The sequence below is a fragment of the Myotis myotis genome, unplaced genomic scaffold, assembly GCF_014108235.1.
Source record: "Myotis myotis isolate mMyoMyo1 unplaced genomic scaffold, mMyoMyo1.p scaffold_m19_p_11, whole genome shotgun sequence".
NCBI classification, from domain to species: domain Eukaryota; kingdom Metazoa; phylum Chordata; class Mammalia; order Chiroptera; family Vespertilionidae; genus Myotis; species Myotis myotis.
The window spans coordinates 68,501,158-68,523,863 of record NW_023416315.1 but is presented as its reverse complement, the minus strand read 5'-3'; the positions used below and the strand labels follow the sequence as shown (position 1 = coordinate 68,523,863).

Sequence of the window (22,706 nt, the reverse complement as noted above, 5' to 3'; positions counted from 1 at the left end):
GACTTTAATACAACACAGATGTGGGGTGAACTCGGGAACTGAAAATTCAAATTACACTTAGTTACAAATGGCCGAATGAAAGAACTGTTGGGATTCGCGGGTTAGGAAGCAGTTCTGTGGTACTAGCAGCCCTCCTGTGCTATCAGTGGCAGGAGGCCCAGACTTAACTCCTCCCACTGGGTCACCACGGAGGCCAGTGGCAGAACCCAGAGCCCAGTGCGGAGGACAAGTCCATCTCTTCCTGGAGTGAGGGAGCCAACAAGTGCTAGAACTTGCTGAGGAAATAGGCCCAGAGTCAGCCTCCAAGCTCTCTTCTTCCTGCCTCCATCCTCCCACAACAGTGAACGGAAAGGGGCCTTTGGGCTAGGGTTTACCTTGCTGCGGGTAAGCCACACAATGGGCTCTTTAGCTGGCCCAAACCAAGTTCACACCTAACCAGTCAGAATGCATATCATTGTGGAATTACTCACCCAGGTGAGAGGCTTTGCCTCGGGTCGAAGCGCTGGAAATGCATCTCTGTTTATAAGACCCAGTTTCACCAGTCCATTCAAGGCTTTGGCATATCCCTGCAAGGAGAAGGATTAAGCAGTGTATGAAAATTTTCTCTTCAAAAAACAATTTTAAGTGTTTTTGGAAAGAGGGCTCTATGTTTACAACTTGTTTAGAACACAGGCTGAAAGCAGTCATCTGCATCTGCGCGGCTCCTGTGGATGCGGCCTCCTTCAGGTTCAAAACAAAATCAATAGTGTCAGCAACAATTCCACTGTTTACATAAGCGGCCTTGAGAGACTGGGGTGCTGACTGCTGTTTCTGGGGCCATCGAGTGGTATTCTCTGGCAGCAGGAAGGCAATTTCCTTCTGCGTCAAATTTCAGTTCAGCAAACAGTATTCAATAGAACAGTTGTTCTCGCTCCTAATGGAAGAAGGACGTTTTAAGAATAGCTCCCCAAAGCAGGTAATCCATTCTAATGATTAAGAGCCACCATTCTAATGCCTATACAGAGCAGGGGGGAAAGCAGACCAGAAAGATTTTTCTAAAATGTCATAACTCTGATAAAAATTCCTCGTGTGTTCTTCATTATCTACAGGAGAAGTCTGAAGTCCTTGGCCTATTACATCCAATCCATCCCAATATGCCCCTCTAGCCTGCTCACTATCATCATCTCCACCACTCGCCATTCCCCGAGTGGAATGGTGCTCTGCAGAGACCTGGGCCTCTGTGCACACTGGCCCTGTGCCTGGAATGGGGAGCCCCCTTCTCCATCAAGGAAATGTTTACTCCTCCCTTACGATCAAGCTCAGCAAACCTATTGAGCCCCTAGGTCAGTGATGGCGAACCTATGACACACGTGTCAGAGGTGACACGCGAACTCATTTTTTTGGTTGATTTTTCTTTGTTAAATGGCATTTAAATATATAAAATAAATATCAAAAATATAAGTCTTTGTTTTGCCATGGTTGCAAATATCAAAAAATTTCTATATGTGACACGGCACCAGAGTTAAGTTAGGGTTTTTCAAAATGCTGACACGCCGAGCTCAGAAGGTTCACCATCACTGCCCTAGGTAAATGGGCACTCCCTTCTCCTCTGTAGCATTTTGTATATATCTCTGTTATGGCACTTGACACAAATTGTAATTCTCTATTCAGCTGCTGAACAGTAGTATAGACTGTGTGTGTGTGTGTGTGTGTGTGTGTGTGTGTGTGTCCTCACCCATTTATCCATCTCATCAGCAAGCTGAGAGAACAAGTGACTGGATGAATAGATTCTGAATGATGAAGTGATTGAAGATCATAACTGTATGTTATGCTGTGAGCAAATATGGGGGTGGGGGTAAGGGGCTTTGTATCTGCTGCAGTTAAGAGACAGAGGCAGAGGGAGAGGGGGAAAGAGCGGAGGAGGAAGAGGAAGACAAGGAGGAGGAGGAGCAGCAGCAGCAGGAGGAGCAGCAGGAGGAGAAAGAGAAAAATGTAAAATTATTTTAAGAAGCAATAAAATGTTAACATATCAAAGTGTCTGTAGCCATCGGGTAGTTCACCGTTTAATGTGTGGCCAACTAGTAATGTTCACATTTCAGAGAGGTTGTATTATTCAAGCTGTTCAAAGGTTACTAAAGAATTCACATTTATTTGATGCTATCCAATGCAAATATATTTCAAACAGGAGAAACAAAAAAGCAGTACCCCAGCTTGCTTCTAGAATCCCTTCATCCAATATCTCAAATACTGAGATATTTCTTAATTTCAGAAATATATTTTCATGGCGATCTCTATAAGTAAATGTATCGTATGTATTCATTCACCAAGAAGCACTTAGCAAATTGCTCCCATGTGTCAGACTTGTGCTAGGGGCTGAGGCCACAGGGATGATCAATACAGTCCTCACCCACAAAGAAACTGAAATCCAACAGAAAGTCAAACAAACAAACAAAAATGCCTGGTACACAGTGAGCAAAGCTACATGACTGCTGTTGACTACACTGCAGTAGAATATTCTAAGTGCTATGACAGAGGTAAACAGAGCCATGGGAGCGCAGAGGAGGGGACCTCACGTAGATGTGGGAAGGGGAGTCCAGGAGAAGGAGTTAAGAAAAGATTCCCGGGGAAGGTGGGATCAAGCTGAGTCTACCAGGACAGCAGGTGACGGGCAGGTGCCTAAGACCCGCGGTGTCCCTGTCACACGGGGATGACAGCGTCTCATCTCTAACACCAAGAGAATGGCCAGGTTATGGAATGATCGCTGACATTGCGCAGGACGGTGGCCCTCGTGGACATGAACACTGCGATGTCTTCCATCCTCCAGGGCTAGGTTGCCTGGCTCCCAGCCATGCACTCGAGAGCTGGGTTCAGTTCTTAAATCTCTTAAAACCCTCTGTTTCTGGGCCTACACGTTTGGCAAGCAACTATACCTAAAGCTAACAGAAAACCCTAATTCCTGCACCTGCCCCAAGAAGTTACTACTCTCGAAATAGGAATCAAGAAATGTGCCAGAGCTGGGGCTGGTCTGGCTTTAATTCAGACGGGACCTTCTGTTGTGCTTCCAGGCACATGTAGCACTGGAGGTGCCTAGATCCCCTAGGATGTCACCACAGGCACCTCAGTTGACTCCTGGCCAGTGAGGAGGACATCCCATTCATGACAGTACATGTACCTGCCCTCCAGGGGCTTAACATCTATTTCAGGACACAATGAAAATATACATAAAATAGAACTAGAAATGCTGGAAGTAAATGCTAAGTGCCAACAAATGCCACCACTCTCTAAAGAGCAAGAGATGTAGTGTTTGTCTTCTCTTTAAGGATAAACAGAGCTCGAGGAGAAGCGAGGCAAACCAGAAGGCAGTCTTCATGAGCCGGCACCGTGGAATAGCCTGTGCTCTCACAGTCACTTTCTCAGGGATTCCCTTCACACACGCGTGCCACCGGCACCGCCTCACACAGGGAAGGGGATCGAAAGCGTCCTGGATGGCAGAGTTGTGATTTTATTTAAATATTTTTAAGAACCTAATTCAGTTTAGTCATATATATATATATATATATATATATATATATATATATTAAATATATATATAAATTCAGTTTAGTCATATATAAATGTATATAAATATGTATAAATTAAATATATAAATATATATAAATATATAAATTAAATATATATAAATATATAAAAATTATATATAAATATATAATTAAAATATATAAATATATATAAATTATATATATATAAATATACATAAATTTCAGAGAGGAAGGAAGAGGGAGAGAGAGATAGAAACATCAATGATGAGAGAGAATCATTGATCGGCTGCCTCCTGCACGCCCCCTACTGGGGATTGAGCACACAACCCGGGCATGTGCCCTTGACTGGAATGGAACCTGGGACCCTTCAGTCCGCAGGCTGACGCTCTGTCCACTGAGCCAGAACGGCGAGGCCAGAGCTGTGATTTTAAATACCAGGGTATGGAGAGCCTCACAGGCCTGGGGCAGTTTCTTTCTCAAGGCCTTCAGAAGGTACCCGCCCTGCCCACACTTTGACTTCAGACTTCTGACCTCCTGAATGATGAGGAAATAAACTCTGTTGTTTTAAGGCACCCAGTTCGTAGTAACTTGTTATAATAGCCCTAGGAAACTATTTCAATAAAATTGTCTTAATCTGGTCATACTTGTAACTACTCTGGTGTGATTAATAAATGTGTAATGAACATTTGTGTTCATGCTTCTCGAACAGTGGTTCTCAACCCTCCTAATGCCGCCACCCTTTAATACAGTTCCTTATGTTGTGGTAACCCCCAACCATAAAATTATTTTCGTTGCTACTTCATAACTGTAATGTTGCTGCTGTTATGAATCGTAATGTAAATATCTGATATGCAGGATATATTTAGGCGACCCCTGTGAAAGGGTGGTTCGACCCCCAAAGGGGTCGCGACCCACAGGTTGAGAACCGCTGTTCTAGAAGCTACACCTCATTTTGTGGTAAAAAGGTGTTGCTTTGGCCTGGCAGGCATGGCTCAGTGGTTGACCTATGCACCAGGAGGTCACAGTTTGATTCCGGTCAGGGCACACGCCTGGGTTGCAGGTTCAATCCCCAGGGGGGAAAGAAGGGGGTGAGGACGTGTGCAAGAGGCAGTGGATCAATGGTTCTCTCTCCTCCTTGATGTTTCTATCTCTCTCTCCCTCTACCTTCCTCTCTGAAATCAATAACAATACATTATTTTTTTTTTTTAAAAAAGATGTTGCTTTAGGAAAAGTGATGCTGACTACATCTTCAGCTTAAGGGACATAAAACAGAGGGCAAAGCTGATTGGCACCTTTTATCCCACTGGCCTCAGGCACTAATGAAACCAAAATTACATTTTTAGATTTTGAAAGATGCACGTTTCATTCTCACTGAACCTAAGATGGTGGGGATGCTACCACCATCCGGCCGCCCTGGGAGCCTGGGACTGCAGCCAAACCCTGAAGGCAGAGCTGAGAGGCGAAGAGAAAGCAAGTCCCAGCGAGGTCACCTGAGTCCCCAAAACTCATTACCCCTGAAGCCAGTCCTCTGCCCCCCCCCCTTCCTCCTGAGTCTAAAGCTCCCTTTTGGCTCACATCATTTTGAGCTGTCTCCTAATGTCTCTCAATCAAGAGTCCTGAGGACACAGACTCCAGCGTGGTCCACATCTTAATTATTCTGATTTCTAGTAACAATGACGGGTACGCATCACTCACATCAGAATAGGCGACGCGTTTCATCTGAAACACAGCCGCTTACCTTGTATCTCAGTGTCCCCCGCAACAAAGTGTGAGCAGACGAAATGCCATAAATTTCAGCGTATTTGGTGCTGTCTCTGTTAGGATAGCCTTCCAAATTTAACCCGGGGTAGTAATCCATGGGAGTCACCGCATCCAGAAAGGCGACGCCCCCTTCAGCATTCACCACCTGAGGAAAAGGCACACAGGTTACACTGTGTTCCCCTGGCATCCATCTGTTGTTATTTGCATCATAAAGAAATCGAAGTTTTAAAAGAAAGCAATAGGGAATATTTTTTTTTGGAAAAAACTTCACTGAAACTACCATAATCAGCATTCCATATTCAAGCTGTTTCACTAGTATGAGACTTCTCAAGGCCGTATGCTCCCAAGCTTTACTTTAATTATTTTTTATTAAATTTATTGGAGTAACAATTGGTTATATATTATGAATTTCAGATTTACAACATTATCGCTTGATATTTGTATCCTCTACGGCATATGTCCAGTCTTATTCCACTGCCATATATTTGACCTCCTTTACCCAATTCACCCTCCCCCCATCTTGTTCCCCTCTTCTTTCAAACTTGAAAATCTGACTGAAGCATTTTATTTTTTACTAAGATCTTGTTTTCTCTATTTTTTCATGCCCCCGGATTAAATGGCACTGAATAATGTCCCCTTGAGGTTTTGTTTTTAAGCAAACAATAAGCTAAAAGCAACAGATACTCATTTAAATGGTTTCTAAGCTCAGAGCAACGGCAATGTTCTCACTGTTCTTTGGCTTCAGCCCGTCCCCTTTCCGAATCCACACCAGGCACCAGCCTGGGACATTTCATTCACACAGCTAGCGCTTGCCGAGCACCTACTCTGCGGACCTGGATCCCACTCATTGCGGAGGGAATATGAGGGATAAGACACAATTCCTGCCTCCATTCACTCCTTTATTCATTGAACAAACACTTCCTGAATGTCCACCAAGTGCCATGAGCTGTGCTGGAGCAATTATAAAGCGCTCATAGCCTGCACTCGTCAACCTACAGTGTGTGCTGGGGACAGGGAGCAGGGGAGATGTCCCCTCACAAGAAAGACAACCAAATGAGCATATAGTGAAATGCAAAAAAGTGCTGCCCCCACTATTACTGCTGGTGAGAAGTTAAATCCCCAATGCCCAAGCTCTAAATTTCTCAGTAGTCTTAGTACACAAAGCCCACCCCTAGCACACACTCAACTGCAGTGGAGCATTTTTTTCCCTTTAATTTTGATTCAAGGACTAAGTTTTTCTTTCAGCTGGTGAGGTTTACGATCATTCTTGAGATAACGGAAAACATCCTGGAATGAGACAGCCAGGGCTGAGATTCCCAGGGAAGGGGTGTGGCTGCTGGTGGAACTGGATCTTGTCCTGTTTGCACCACAGGAAACAATTGCTGATCATGTGAGTAAAGCTGCAAAGAACAACCCTGCATGACAAATTCACCCAAAGAAGTCTCGGCTAAACCTAATGATTCCCAGAGCTTATCTGTAGGTAGGTTCTGGAGAGACAAATGGAATTGTATGTCTCTCTACGGTGGAAGCCCAGAAGGAAATGTATTCTGCTGACCAGGGTAAGGCCTGGTAGAATCTCTGCACTTAAAAGGCTCACTTTGCAGAACGCCAAGCACCATCTAAAACTCCAGGACTGGCCTTAGCTGGTTTGGCTCAGTGGACACAGCGTCTGCCTGTGAACTGAAGGGTCCCAGGTTTGATTCCAGTCAAGGGCACATGCTGGGTTATGGGCTCGATCCCCAGTATGGGGCGTGCAGGAGGTAGCTGATCAATGATTCTCTTTCATCATTGATGTTTCTCTCTCTCTCTCTCTCTCTCTCTCTCTCTCTCTCTCTCTCTCTCTCCTCCTTATGCTTTGAAATCAATGAAAATGTGTTTTTAAAAATAATTTAAAAATAAAACTCCAGGACTGAGAATCTAAAAGAAGTGAGGAATGCTTATTTCATTTCCCGATAAAATTCTTCTGGATTGCACAGAAACCATTTTCAGGGAGACCATTTCTGTGCTATCCTATCTAATAATAGACAAACATGGTAATTAACCGTACCTCCAACATGCTTCTCATTGGCTAATCAGCGAGATATGCAAATTAACTGCCAACCAAGATGGCAGCCAGCAGCCAGGCATCTGAAGTGAGCAGGAGGTTTGCTTGCTCCAGTGAAGGAGGAAGCCAAGGTTACCCGCCTGCCACTGCTGGGCTCTGAGCTGCACTCTAAGAAACAATGTTGCAATTATAGAAGCTAAACAAACCCCAGAAACCTGCTTTCAGCCAGCTGGGCCTCAGAGCTGGAGCTGCAACAGTGTTTCAATTATAGAAGCCAAACAAACCCAGATACCTGCTTTCAGCAGCTGAGGTCTCAGAGCTGGAGCTGAGCCTCAGAGCTAAAGCTGGCTCTCAATTCCAGTGATAGCCATAGAAGGTAAATAAATTCCAGAATAAAAAAGAAAAAAAGAAAAAAAGGAGAGGTTGGGAGCTTCAGTCACCCGCCAGCCTGAAAACGGCCCTCAGCCCCTCACCTAGACTGGCCAGGCACCCCAGTGGGGACCCCCACCCTGAAAAGGGTGTGACCAGCTGCAAACAGCCATCATCCCCTCATCTAGGCTGGCCAGGCACACAAGCGGGACCCCCACCCTGATCTGAGACACCCTTCAGGGCAAACCAGCCTGCCCCCACCCATGCACCAGGCCTCTATCCTATATGGTAAAAGGGTAATATGCAAACTGACCCTAACAGCAGAACAACTGGGAATGACTGGTCACTATGACACACACTGACCACCAGGGGGCAGACGCTCAATGCAGGAGCTGCCCTCTGGTGGTCAGGGCACTCTCACATGGGAGGAGCTCTGCTCAGCCACAAGCCAGGCTGATGGCTGCCAGTACAGCAGTGGTGGTGGGAGCATCTCCTGCCTCCTCAGCAGCACTAAGGATGTCCGACTGCAGTTTAGGCCTGCTCCCCGCTGGCAAGTAGACATCCCCCGAGGGCTGCTGGGCTGCCAGAGAGATGTCTGATTGCCATCTTAGGCCCAATCCCCTGGGGAGCGTGCCTAAGCCAGCAGGTGGTCATCCCCTGAGGGATCCCAGACTGTGAGAAGGCACAGGCTGGGCTGAGGAACCCCCCTCCCCCTCCCCCCCGAGTGCACAAAGTTTTGTGCACCAGGCCTCTAGCTTCTTTACAACAAATTTATTTTTATCATAATTCTAAATTTTAATAGAAAAATTTATTAAGAAAGTATCTGTTAACCTTCAGGGTCTTCACACCTATCTCATTTCTATAACCTATAGCAATTCTAAATCTTGTTTACTTGCTTGAAGGTTAGAAAAAAATTTTTAAGAAAAATTCAATAAAGACGACTAAATTCCAGCAACTTAGTAATCAGAAAGAAATCAGCTAGTTCACAAGTCTACCATGAGACCCTTGTGAAGAAAACATGGAAATGTAAGGTGAATGATAATGATTCCTTTAGAGATTGGCAGATACTAAAGCAACTTGACCCAAAAATTACTGGGTAATCACTATCATTTGATATCAACTGAGAACTGTTATTTCTAGTGACATATTATAAGATTCATTAATAAGCTCTGTCTTGTTTAATATTTTATTAATGACTTAAATAAAGACAAAAAGAATGATTTATCTATTTGACAAAGAATATGCTTTCTTTTCTGGCTCAACAATACTCAGCTGCAAGACCCACTCCCAGCAGAGTTGCTCTATGTCCAACTCTTTTACACACACACACACACACACACACACACACACATACATCTCCCAACCAATGAGAATCGATGATAAGCTCATCTATTGAACTAACAAGAAATATAACACAGGAGATATACAGACAATCACTTAGGACCCACTGTACTGGGTGCCTCATAAACATGACCTTTAACCCATGCAATAACCCATTTTTCAAAGGCGAAACTGAGGCCGAGTCACCCAAAGGCACATTTGAACCCAGGTTTACCTGGGTTCTTTCTCCTGTGCCATGTCTACACCCTTAATTGTGCTTATTTCTGGACGTCTTAAGAGGGGTACGATTGACGAGGTGCAGCATTCAGGATTGTGCCAGATCCTTCCCTGAAAATCGCACTAAGCATGGTTGCAGGCAAAGAGAACAGCAGCTATTTTTAAACATTTGTTTTATTTCACAAATACTTTCTGACAACATTTACAGAAACAGAATTTCCTACAAAGGAGGGGCTGGGTGCGGCCATCAAGATAAACTTGACTTGCAGGCCGACTCCAGGATGAGAAAACCTTCCTCAGAGCTGTGTGTGCAGAGCAAGCATGGCCCTGACGCAGTGTGTCTCTGGGAGTAGCTGGGAGAGGAGGCTGACGGAGGGGGTGGAGAAGCTCGGCATGTCATTCCCAGGTGCCACCATTGCAGAAACTGTCCCTCTCCCCACGGAGATACAACCACCATCTCCAGAGATGTAGAAGAAATCAGGTGTCATTGAAAATAGGATTAGAAACATCGATCAGACTATCAATCCCCAGAGGGAAAGTAGGGGAGGGAGGGGGTTAGGGGAAGAGATCAACCAAAGGACATGTATGCATGCATATAAGCCAAACCAATGGACATGGACAGCAGGGGGATGAGAGCATGAGGGGGGGGGGGGAGGATGGGGGTTTAATGGAGGGGATGAGGACACATTTGTAATTCCTTAACTAATAAAGAATTAAAAAAAAAAATAGGATAAGGAGACACATCCTAACACTGCCTACGTCGCTGGGAAAGTTTGAGGCTTCAACTTTAAGCAGAAGCCAGAGGTCCCTTGGGTCCTCCTTTATGATCCTGTGAAAACATAAGGCCACTCCACGGTCACAGAGGGACTGGAGGGACAAGAACACAAGAGAGGCTTCTGGGCTGCGAGACAGGCGGGTGCACTTGAGTTGCTGAGTGAATGACACAGCATCTGAAAGATTCTGAGACACAGACAACGTGTGGGAGTGCAGACAAAAGAATAGGGAGTGAGGGCTGGAGTGGTCAGGGAAAGAGGCACCCGCAAGAGGACGCTTGAGCAGGACCTTGAAAAAAGTATCCATTTTAGCAAAGAAAAGCATCGTGTTTGCTCTCGGTGTCCTCCACGGAGGCAGAGCGATGCAAAAAGCACTTTCTACAAAAGGAGCTCAGGCTGGAACGAAAAAACTTCAAATTCAACAAATACAACTTCTGCTGCCTGAAATCTCCTCTTGCTTCCCCCCCAGCCTTCCCCACCATTGAACCCTCCGGCAGGAACCCTGCAGACGGGTGTTATGTTTATCTTCCAACCGGGAGCCCAAAGCTCAGAGCGATGAAGTGATTGTTCTAGTGCCCCAGCCGGGCCAGAGCGCGAAGCCAGGCCAGCTGACATCAAAGCCCTTGTTCTTTTTTCTTTTTAAATATATTTTTATTGATTTCAGAGAGAAAGGGAGAGAGAGAGAGATAAAAACATCAACGATGAGAGAGAATCATTGATTGGCTGCCTCCTGCACGGCCTCTATTGGGGATAGAGCCCACAACCTGGGCATGTGCCCTTGACTGGAATCGAACCCGGGACCCTTTAGTCCGCAGGCCAACGCTCTATCCACTGAGCCACACCAGCTGGGCAAAGCCCTTGTTCTTTATGTAGCACTCTCCTGACCCCCTCATTGCTATCACTTATATGGCCTCCTGAAGCATTTTGCCCAAATGAAGCAAGACCTTTTCCTGCACTCACAGGTTAGGCCAGTCTCTTTTCCAGGACTACAGAGGTGACAGGGGCATTGGGAAAATACATGTCGTTGGGACAACATCAGGACGAGTTTCTTGCCCAAGCCTTCGATTCACAGACTTGGAGAACTACATGGAGCACTGGTGCTCACATTACGCACCAGGAGACAGAGTTCCAGGGGACCTTTCAATTGCCTGGCCTTTGGGGACATTGTCAGGGGTGCCACCGCCTGGACCAGAACTCAGGGGTCTGTTTCATACCCTGAAACTTATGAGTGTATCTTCCCACCATCGATTGTTTAGTACAGTCTATGTGCAGCTCTGGTCCTCTGATCACTGAATCGGTCCTTCTCAAATCCAGCTGCAGATTAGAATCACTTTGGGAGTTTTTAATCATCCCCACACCCAGGGGAATCAGAAGCGCTGAGAACGGGGCCCAGGCACCCGGGTTTTGTAAACTGCCCCGTGACTCCAATGTGCAGCAAGGCTGTGAGCCAAACTGTCCGCCATAGGCTCAGAAGACCGTGGCCGGTAACAACATTCACCTGGTTTCTAAAGAAATTATTTAAGCCCCAGCCAGTTTGGCTCAGTGGATAGAGTGTCGGCCTGTGGACTAAAGGGTCCCGGGTTCAATTCTGGTCAAGAGTACATGCCCAGGTTGCAGGCTCGATCCCCAGGATTCTCATCATCGATGTTTCTCTCTCTACCTCTCCCTTCCACTCTGAAATTAATAAAAATATTTTTTTAAAGAAATTATTTAACTTTCCTCTTTTGTTTGTATACAAAACACACTTAGGTTCACAGGTATGCTGGGAATTTGTAATACTACTGCCAGACGCAAATCTTTAAGGTGCACATCTGATCACATGAGTCATCACTCCCTGCAGGGCCAGGATGAGGGGAGGGGGTGCAAGGTCCCCGCATGTAAAGAGGAGCCTTAGTCCAGCCACATTTCTCCCCAAATCTGGGTCTTTCCTTGTGGTCAGAGAATAACCTCTGAAGGCAGCCCGATGTGACTTGGAGATTGGCTGTGCCATTTGCAACCTCTTGAACTGTGGCTGTTAGCTAAGCTTCTTATGTTTGCTTTCTGCCTTATGAACCTGGTAAGGTTGTTGTAAGAAATGAGTGGCAGCAATCCGACCCGCCTGGCAGCTTCTTATCCTTCAAGGCCAAGCACATGTTCTCTTCTCCGCTAATTTTCTTCTCCCCAACCCCTCTCACCAAGTTCAACTCAACCCCGTGGCACTTCAGCATACTTCAGACCTGCTCTCCCTGGATGGCAGCTATCATCCCAGGGTCTGTCTTGCCCACCATGAGGGGGAAAGAAACTGCTCGGGAGTTAGTGAAACATACGTTTTCAAACCAGGCTGCATGATCTTAATGTTCTCTTTAAACCATGGTTTCAATACCAAACTCAGAGAGCACTTACATTCTGGTACACAGCAGCTGGGGGGAAATTCGTCTTTCTCTGACCCACCAAACCATCTATTCCAAGAGCCACCCCCATTCCAGCTGTAAGTTCTCTGAGGTCACTTCATGCATTGTGACAACCTTGGGAGTCTTTTTTTAAAAAAATATATTTTATTGATTTTAGAGAGGAAGGGAGAGGGAGAGAAAGATAGAAACATCAATGATGAGAGAGAATCATTGATTGGCTGCCTCCTGCACGCCCCCTACCGGGGATCGAGCCTGCAACCCAGGCATGTGCCCTTGGCCAGAATCGAACCGGGACCCTTCAGTCCACAGGCTGACGCTCTATCCATTGAGCCAAACCAGCTAGGGCAACCTTGGGAGTCTTGCCCCCTGGCCAGCACACAGTAGGGACTCTAATCATGTGCCATGCTGAAATAAATCACGAGATGACCAGCATTCGCACATGCAGAGAAATTGAGAAGTGAGTTTTCCAAATGCAGAAACAACTTGCAAGAAGAGGAAAGAATGAGCACAGGCCATACTGGGAACAGCGAGGAGACTAAAGGGAACAGAAAATACACTCTGGGAAACGTCAAAGGAGGAGGGGATGGAGCACAAGCAGCACAACCAGCAGGAAAGGGCCTCGGTGTCAGGGAGAAAGAGTCTGGACTTCCTCAGGCAGTTGCTGCCGGTTTGTATCTAAAGCTATCATGAGCATCCTCACCTTTCCATTGAGCAGGTAGGTGGCGGACTGCATAATGTTCATCAAAACCCCCACTGGACTCCAGCTGAACTTGTACCTCAAAGGATTGTCTGAATGTTCAGGGGCTGGAAGCCCACCACAGTAGGAAATGTAAGATTCAATCTGTAAAATGAAGTTTCAATAAATTAGGAAGAATTAGCCATAAGTTAGGGAGTATGACATGCATGAGGTAGACTTGCTACAGTTTTTCCTTTCTTAAAGTTACTAAGGCTTTCCAAAAGACATCCCAAAAGGCAGATATCATTTGATTAAGTCACAGTTACATTTTATGCATACTAAATTTTTTAAAAACCCTCTAAAGATTGTGACTAACATTTTGTTTATTTAAAAATCTAACTATTAATTCAATTTGGCTTGGTATTAAATTGTATGCTTGATGATAATTTGATTATATACATTATAATATGCAACTTTAAATATTCTAATCAGTATATGATATAATTAATATATATATATACAGTCAAACCTTGTTTCTTGAACATCTCCCATCTCCAACAATTTGCTTCTCAACCAGACAACCCTTTCATGCTGATACCTGTGTGATCAGCCACACATCTCTCAGGTGACAAATAAAGGAGAGGATGTGTGACTATGAGTCAGTTTACTGCTCTTACCTCAGGATATTGTGCTGTGGATATTTTTGTGTTTAGTTATTGTTTTACTTTTGTTACTGCTTATTATTATCATTAAATGTTCATTTTTTTTTACTGTATATTTCCTTTTTGTTAAATTTTCATTTATATTTAATGTTCTTTTTATTTTTAAAGCATTTATTTATAGATTAAACAGTACATTAGACATGTACTGAAAATAAGTAAAACATTATGCTAAGTGAAATAAGCCAGTCAGAGAAAGATAAATATCACATCATTTCACTCATCTGTGGAATATAATGAACAACATAAACTGATAAACAAAAACAGATCCAGAGACAGCAAAGCATCGATCCGACCGTCAAACTTCAGAGGGAAGGTAGGGGAGGGTGAGGGGAAGGGGGAGAGATCAACCAAAGGACTTATATGCAAGCATATAGGCCTAACCAATGGACACAGACAACAGGGGGGTGAGGACATGAGTGGGGGAATGGGGGGTAATGTGGGGATAAGGACACATATGTAATAAAAAAATAAAAAAAGAAACATTAAAAAAATAAAAAATAAAGGTTAAAACAGGGAATCATTTGGGGGTCTGGAATGCATTAATTCAATTTACATTATTCTAATGGAGAAAAATGCTTCGGTTTTCATACATCTGTCCCAAATGAATAACGTTCGAGAACCAAGGTTCCACTGTAATTATAATTCATTTGAATCTATATTTGATTACATATATTACGCACATAAAACCTAAAACATTTCATCTGATTCATCACATTTAATGCCCAATAGTTCTTTCTCATGTATAAAAGATACTTCATGTACCAATAAATGGATAATATTGTAAAGAATTTTTCCCACTTTTAAAAGTCAAACTTTATTAAAGAATCTTTAAGGCAGTCTAAAATATTTTATTAAACCAAAATATTATAGTAGCATCTATTTCTCTAAAAATTGATTGCTCAGAGGTGGACATTATTTTACCATGTAGATATTTCTGCCATTACAGAATTTTACTTGAAATTTCTGGTCAAAGTACAAGCTAGGATATAGCAACACCTTTAATCAAAATTATAGAAAGATTGCTTGCAAACACAGAAACCTGGACCTTTGAATGTTTTCCTGAATGAATGTTTGGGTGTAAATGAGACTCACTGTGGCTCCCACTTCTTTGGCCTTATCTATCGTTTCCATTGCTAGCATGTGATCAAGACCAGGGTCCAATCCCAGTTCACCAATGACTGTGATGCCAGCATCGTCCACACTACAACAGGTGAAAACAGGAGGAAGAAAACGTTGAATGTGAAATAAAACTAATACACCCAGCCAGCATGGCTCAGTGGTTGAGTGTCAACCTATGAACCCGGAGGTCACGGTTTGATTCCCAATCAGGGCACATGCCCGTGTTGCGGGCTCGATCCCCAGTAGGGGGCATGCAGAAGACAGCCAATCAATGATTCTCCCACCACTGATATTTCTATCTCTCTCTCCTTCCCTGAAGTCAATAAAAAAATTTAAAAATAAAATAAAAATAATGCCATGGAGCTACTTTCTTGAAACTGAACTTACCTCTTTTCTAATTCCTTTAGTGCTGGTGTGATGTAGCTTGCCGTGACCATGTTAACTTTGCTTTTGATGCATGCCTTGGCCACAAGAGGATGCAATACGTAAGGCAACAAGCTTAAAAACAAAGGGAGGAGCCAATCAGAAACTTTCTTGTCCAACCCTATCTTCTATGTACCTTGAAGCACTAAAGCGGAGACATTGCTCTGATTAATTTACTAAGAGATGATCAGTGACTCCTTGAGGACTATAGAACACATGCATCCTGTTATCACATTTAAAACTCCCCACAATATGACCTTCACCTAACTTTGCTATTTTTCTCCCTCCATCTTCTTTATAAACCATATGTGGGAACCAAAGAAGCCATTGTAACTCTCAACTCTCAGCCTTTACTTTGCCATCTCTGAACCTTTACTCACTGTGTCTTCCACATGGAATGCTCCCTTCACCCTCATCCCCCACCCCCCACCCAGCCATTCCCTCTTTAAAGAAATGTCTAAACAGTTATCTCTTCCAAGAAGCTTTCCCAGATTCCCCCAAAGCCAAATGTCCTTCCTCTTCAGATATCCAACTATTTTTTATAACATTAAGTGGGATTTATTTCATCCATCCTTATATTTCTATTATATCCTGTTTAGAGCCCCCTACTAAAAGGTAAGGCTGTTGTTCTTTTCACTTTCACATTTCTCAAATGACTATCAGAAAGGGGTGAAATTTAGTCTAGGTGGCCTGTGTGTTACATTAAAGAGTAGAGTCTATGAAGGGCCAGGGTGGAAGATAGGTTTTAATGGTATTGCCTGGTGTAAAGCCTATCAGAATGGCTAAAAGGCTATATACTGAGTGAAAAACTGAAGATGTACTTAAAACTCAACTTAAAGTGGGTTTTCTAGAAATCTGGTTTTGGTGTTTTAATTTGGTGCTGGGAATACACAATCACAAAAAAATGAATTTCTATAAATGTTTATATAAATGAGTTTATTCATAATCTATCCACGAAATAATAAAACATACTGTAACTTACTTAACACTATTTAAGTTCCACTAGCTTATTGCCTATTTGATAAAGCATTCTACATAGTAACCATGAAAATATAAATACAAACTTATAAACACATTCACACTATGTCCATGTATATGTCAATGTCATCCTGCATACTTGAGATTTTCTCTCTTTCACATAAAACATAATTTCTTAGACTCTACTCCTGCTCAGGTCAATAGAATAAGTATTGTTAAATAGATTTATTATCATGTAGAATAAAATTATGTGCATATTTTGCCAGTATCAATAGGAAGCCCTTGATCTCTATTTCCTGGCTTTTTCAATCCAAAGAAGTTATTACTGAAAGTAAAGAGATGGAAAAAATATTTCATGCAAATAAAAAAAGCTGGGATAGCTTATATCAGACAAAATAAAATTCAAAATAAAGGCCATAATGAGATACAAAGAAGGCCACCACATAATACTAAAGGGATTGATTCAACAAGAGGATATAACCCCTGTAAACATATATGCAACCAACATAGGAGCAACTAAATATATAAAGAAATTATTGGTAGACATTAAGTGAAAGATCAATAGCAATACAGTAATAGTAGAGGGTTTTAACACCCACTGACATCAATGGATAGATCTTCCAGACAAAAAATCATCAACAAGGCAACAGCAATCTTAAACAACACACTGGATTAGATGAATTTACGGAACATTTTATCTCAAAGCAACAGAAATTACACTCTTCTTAAGTGCACATGGAAATTTCTCAAAGATAGACCACATGTTAGGGCACAAAATAAGTCATAACAAATTTTAAAAGATTAAAATTATATCAAGCATCTTCTCTAACCACAATGGTATAAAACTAGAAATTAATTACAATTTAAAAAAAACAAAAACTAAAGGCTAAACATGGAGGCTAAATAGCATGTTATTAAACGATGAATGGGTTACCAGTGAGATCAAAGAAGAAATAAAAAGCTGCCTGGAAATGAACTAAACTGAACACACAACCATCCAAAATCTCTGGGACACAGCAAAAGCTGTCCTGAGAGAGAAGTTCATAGCAATATAGGCCAACCTTAAGAAGCAAGAAAAAAAATCAAACAATCTAACCCTATACCTAAAAGAAGTAAAAAATAAATAAATAAATAACAATAAACAAACCCCAGAATAAGTAGAAGGAAGGAAATAATTAAGATTAGAGTGGAAATAAATGACATAGAGACTAAAAAGGCATTACAAAAGATCAGTGAAACCAAGAGCTGGTTCTTTGAAAAGATAAACAAGATCGATGAACCTCTAACCAGACTCATCAAGAAAAAAAAAGAGAGGTTCCCAAATAAATAAAATCAGAAATGAAAGAGGAGAAGTAACAACTGATACAACAGAAATACAAAGGATTGTAAAAAAAAAAATACTATGAATAACTATATGCCAACAAATTGGACAACCTGGGCAAAATGGAACATACAATCTTCCAAAACCAATTCAGGAAGAATCAGAAAATTTGAATAGACCAATTACAACTAAAGAAATTGAAGCAGTAATTTTAAAAAAACCTCTTTTTATGAGGCCAGCATTATCTTAATTCCAAAAACAGATAAAGACACTACAAAGAAAGAGAATTACAGGCCAATATCGCTAATGAACATAGACGCTAAAGTCCTCAACAAAATATTAGCAAATTGGATCCAGCAACATATTAAAAAGACCATACACCATGACCAAGTAGGATTTATTCTAGGGATGCAAGGCTGTTACAATAGTCACAAATCAATAAACATGATACATCACATAAACAAAGTGAAAGACAAAAATCACATGATCATATCAATAGACACAGAAAAAGCATTTGACAAAATTCAACACCCATTTTTGATAAAAACTCTCAGCATAATGGGAATAGAGAGAGTATACCTCAACATGGTAAAAGCTATACATGACAAGCCTATATCGAACATCATACTCAATGGGACAAAAACTAAAACCATTTCCCTTAAGAACAGGAATAAGACAGGGATGTCCACTTTCACCACCCTTATTCAACATAGTATTAGAAGTCCTAGTCACAGCAATCAGACAAGAAGAAGAAATAAATGGCATACAAATGGAAAAGGAGGAAATAAAACTCTCATTATTTGCAGATGACATGATATTGTACATGAAAAACCCTAAAGACTCCACCAAAAAACTACTATATTTAATAAATGAATTTGGCAATGTAGCAGGATACAAAATCAACAGTCAAAAATCAATGACTTTTTTATACAGCTATAAAGAATTCTCAGAAAGAGAAACTAAACAATATATCCCATTTACCATTGCAACAACAACAAAAATAAGATACTTAGGAATAAATTTAACCAAGGAGGTAAAAGACTTATACTTAGAAAACTACAGGATGTTGAAAAAAGAGATAGAGGAAGATATTAAAAAGTGGAAGAATATACCCTGTTCATGGATTAGTAGAATTAACATCATTAAAATGTCCACACTACCCAAGGCAATCTACAAATTCAATACAATCCCTCTTAAAATACCTACAGCATATTTCACAGATCTAGAACAAATACTCCAAAAATTTATATGGAACCAAATAAGACCCCAAAAGCTGTGGTACATTTATAGCATGGAATACTATGCAGCAGTAAAAAAGAAGAATCTCTTCCCCTTTGAGACAGCATGGAGGGACCTGGAGAGTATCATGCTAAGTGAAATAAGTCAGAAAAAGACAGGTATCACATGATCTTACTCATATGTAGAATCTAAGAAACAAAATAAACTGAGGAATGCAGTGGATCCAAAAACACAGAAGCATGGAACAGAGTGTGAAATCTCAGACAGAAGGTGGGGGAGAGTGGTAGGTGGGAGGTAATCAAGCAAAGACCTTGTATGCATATAAGCATAACCCATGGGCACAGACAATAGGATGGTGAAGGCCTGGGCTAGGGGGTAGGAGTGGGCAGGAGGGGGTTAATGGGGGAAAATTACATATGCAATACTTTCAACAATAAATATTAAAAAAAAAAAATTTAAAAAGCTCAAAAAAAAAATACCACTGGGACTTAAAATAAAGGAAATCTTAAGTTTTGCAACAGTATGGATGGACCTGGAGATTATAATACTAAGTGAAATAAGGCAGTAAGAGAAAGAGAAGTACCCTATGATCTCACTTATATGTGGAATCTAATGAACAAAATAAACTGGCGAGCAAAATAGAAACAGAGGCATGCATACATGGAACAGACTGACAGCTGAAGGAGGGGAGGGTGTTGAAGGGCTATGAAAGAGAGTGAAAGAATTAAGCAAAACAAACAAACAAAACAACCAACCCCTTAAGTATATAACACAGACAACACTGTGGTGATAGCCAGAGGGAAAAGGTAGTGGGAGGTAGCTGGGTAAAGGTGGGGAGAACTGTGACAGAAAGATACTTTGCTTGGGGCGATGGGTGCACATGCAGTGGGCAGACGATGTTTGGTTGAGTTGTACACTTGAAACCTGTATGGTTTTGTGAAGCAATGCCATCCCAATAAATTCAATTTTAAAAAAAAAGAAAAGAAAAGTTACCATGGATAAATTAATAGCTATTTACTTAAGCACAAGAAAATTAAATTTAAGTGAAACCCTTAACTTTCTGTGTTGTAGTATATTTTTGGAAGATTAAGAATACTTTAATAATGTTCATTATTTAATCCCTTTGAATACTTAGAAAAATCATATTAAATTTTCAACACTCCTTAAAAAATTCTCTATAAATAAAAATAAATTTAAAAAATAAAAAAATAATAAAAAAATTGTCTAACCACGATTCTGTACATCTGAAACCAATATAAAATAATACTAAAACTAAACTGTAATTGAGAATAAAAACATAAAAAGAATTATTACTAAATATGGAAATAATTTAAAAGCCAATGAGCAAAATACTTGCAAAATGCTTTGTTGAAAAAGTATTAATAGAAAGTGTAGAATTACATCATCTGAAAGGTTAAGTGGAGACTTGTCACCTTCTGATCATTGAAAACTTGCCTACTAAAAGTGTTATCTAGATCTAATATTTTTTTATTTGACATTAATTGCACTAACCTAATAATATGTTGAGAACTAGAATGATAGAACTTTGATTGATGGTGCTTTTTTAGACAAAGGGATTAGAGTTCATAACTGATTGTTTATGTGATACAGTAACTAGCCAGGGGCCATAACTCTAAGTCAATTAATTCAAATACTTGGAAATACCACTTGTAAAAACATACACAAAATACAAATGTAATTTTCAAAGCAACGTATCAAACTTGATTAATATTTACTTTAAAACATCAAAAACTAAAATTGAAACATTCAAACCAAAAAGATTTGATACATCATTATATATTTTTTTGTGAAACATATCCCTTATTTTATTTTTAGTAGTCACTGTGCTTACCTCAAAACACTCTTTCTGCAACTTAAAAATAAGTTATTTGAGGAACATTACAGGATAACCATGTTCCACAGCATTATCACTATTCAGCAGGGAAACTCAATCAAGAAAAATTAAATATAAAACAGATTTTGCTAATGCTAACTTTCATGAAAGGCTACCAGTTTGCTAAATTTTAAAATTAAGGAAAGAGAAATAACACCACCAACAAAATACGCAGCAATCATTTCTTGCTAAATACTAACCTGATGACAAGATGCTGTTTTGCCACCAAGGAGGCCAACTTCTCTTCCTGTTTACTGATGTCCATGATAACAGGATTGATATTATATTTCTTGCCTAACTGCTCAATTTGATTCCTTAGGTCAGAGCCTATTTCAAGAATAAAGAAGTCCAAATTTTAGATTTCCCTCTACTAGTCAGAGAGCAAACACATTTTAATATCTCCAAAGTAATTTTTCAAAGTTTAGAAACAAAACAGTCATTTAAAATTCACAAGGGAAACATGGAATGAGTTTTTCTTCTTCTTCTTCAAATATCGGGCTCATTTACCTACTGTTATTTCTATGTTGTTATCTCTTGACAGGTATTCCAACACAGGCTCAGATACATAACCAGTTCCAAGGACCAAGACCTTTTTCTTGGTGCCCATTGAAAGTGACTGAGCACGTTCCCTATAAAAATCAATCAAAAGGCAGGGTAGGCGTATCATTTAACAACAACAACAAAATTAAATAATAGAATCTTGCTGGCAACAAACCAAACTAAAAGTTAACACTATGAAGCAATAATTTCCCCACATTATTCATAAAAAGAACCTCAATGGGAGTTCCCTACACTAACATTTTTCATTGATTATTTTAGATTTTGTACAATGGACAACAGTCCCTGACATCTCTGAGGTGTATGTTCACAGACTTTCATGCATTTGCCTAGTGAGTCACAGATGCTGGACCATTGACTCTCTTACTCACGACTGAGTAACTTGGTCTCACACTTTGTCCTCCCAGGGGACGTGATTCAAAATCGTGCTAGAAGCTTTACCATGGAAACCTTATTCACTCCACACAAAATCCGAGGAGATTATTATCATCCATATTAGACATTTGTTTGGCTGTTTATCTTTAGGATCACTTGACAATAGTTGAAACCATAACTTTGAAATCACAAATGTCAGGGTTCAAATATAGAAACCTAAGAGAAGTTACCAGGCAGGAATTTAATTCTTGAACAGTTCATTTTGTTCAGAATTTGTACTTTCCTGACAGATAACTCTTTGTCTTTCCAACAAACTATGACCTCCAAGACAGTGATTAAGTCTTACTCATCTTTATAAACACACTGATTCTCAGTTTAGTTTGTCTTAAATACAATAGGTACTCAATAAAGGCCTTCTGAATCAAATTCCCAGATATCAATGTACAACCATGGAAATGGCCTGGTGCCAGGAACTTAAGCAGCAAGCTCTATTGTTTAGCTCTTTTAGACCAGGATATCTCTCAAACTTGGACTTTTTCATTAATTATGATTGAATAAAAATAACTATAAATGTAAAATGTCCCTGTCTCTCATCACCCCAATACTTATATTACTGATGAGGGAAGGTCTTTAACTTCTACCCCCATTCCATACCATCTCCCAGAAAATATCACTATTTTATTTGATTATTGGATGTGCTTCCTAATAACACTTCCTACAGTGTATATAATGGAAACATATTTTGATGTCTCAATGTGGTGTTCAAAGTAATTTTTTTAAAAAAATCGCACCTAGATTCTAATACAGTTCATCTCATTGGCACCCCCAAACACTCCAGGTTAATAACCTCTGTGTTAAGTGATAAAGATAACATAAGAATAAGGCAGGGTGCAAGATAATTAAATTTCCTTTCAAAATTCAATCTTCATATTACTCTCTTGGCACTAGATTCCGCTAGGGAAGGAAGGCAGGAAACCCTAGTGACTGGA

At 40.8% G+C, this 22,706-nt stretch overlaps 1 protein-coding gene across 3 annotated transcripts in view; it reads right to left on the bottom strand.

Moving 5' to 3' along the window:
- The window catches only part of AASS (aminoadipate-semialdehyde synthase), a 70,036-nt gene that overhangs the window by 7,475 nt on the left and 39,855 nt on the right, over positions 1–22,706 (bottom strand). The window contains exons 14-20 of one of the 3 annotated variants that reach the window (XM_036328836.1): positions 21,292–21,413; positions 20,985–21,111; positions 15,317–15,427; positions 14,903–15,011; positions 13,113–13,253; positions 5,257–5,424; positions 471–566 (exon numbers count right to left, since the gene is read on the bottom strand). In XM_036328836.1, the coding sequence (XP_036184729.1) occupies positions 471–566; positions 5,257–5,424; positions 13,113–13,253; positions 14,903–15,011; positions 15,317–15,427; positions 20,985–21,111; positions 21,292–21,413 (874 nt within the window). Of the gene's footprint in view, positions 1–470; positions 567–5,256; positions 5,425–9,405; positions 9,707–13,112; positions 13,254–14,902; positions 15,012–15,316; positions 15,428–20,984; positions 21,112–21,291; positions 21,414–22,706 lie in introns of those variants that run through there. The other 2 variants (XM_036328837.1, XM_036328838.1) reach the window with 2 other exon arrangements.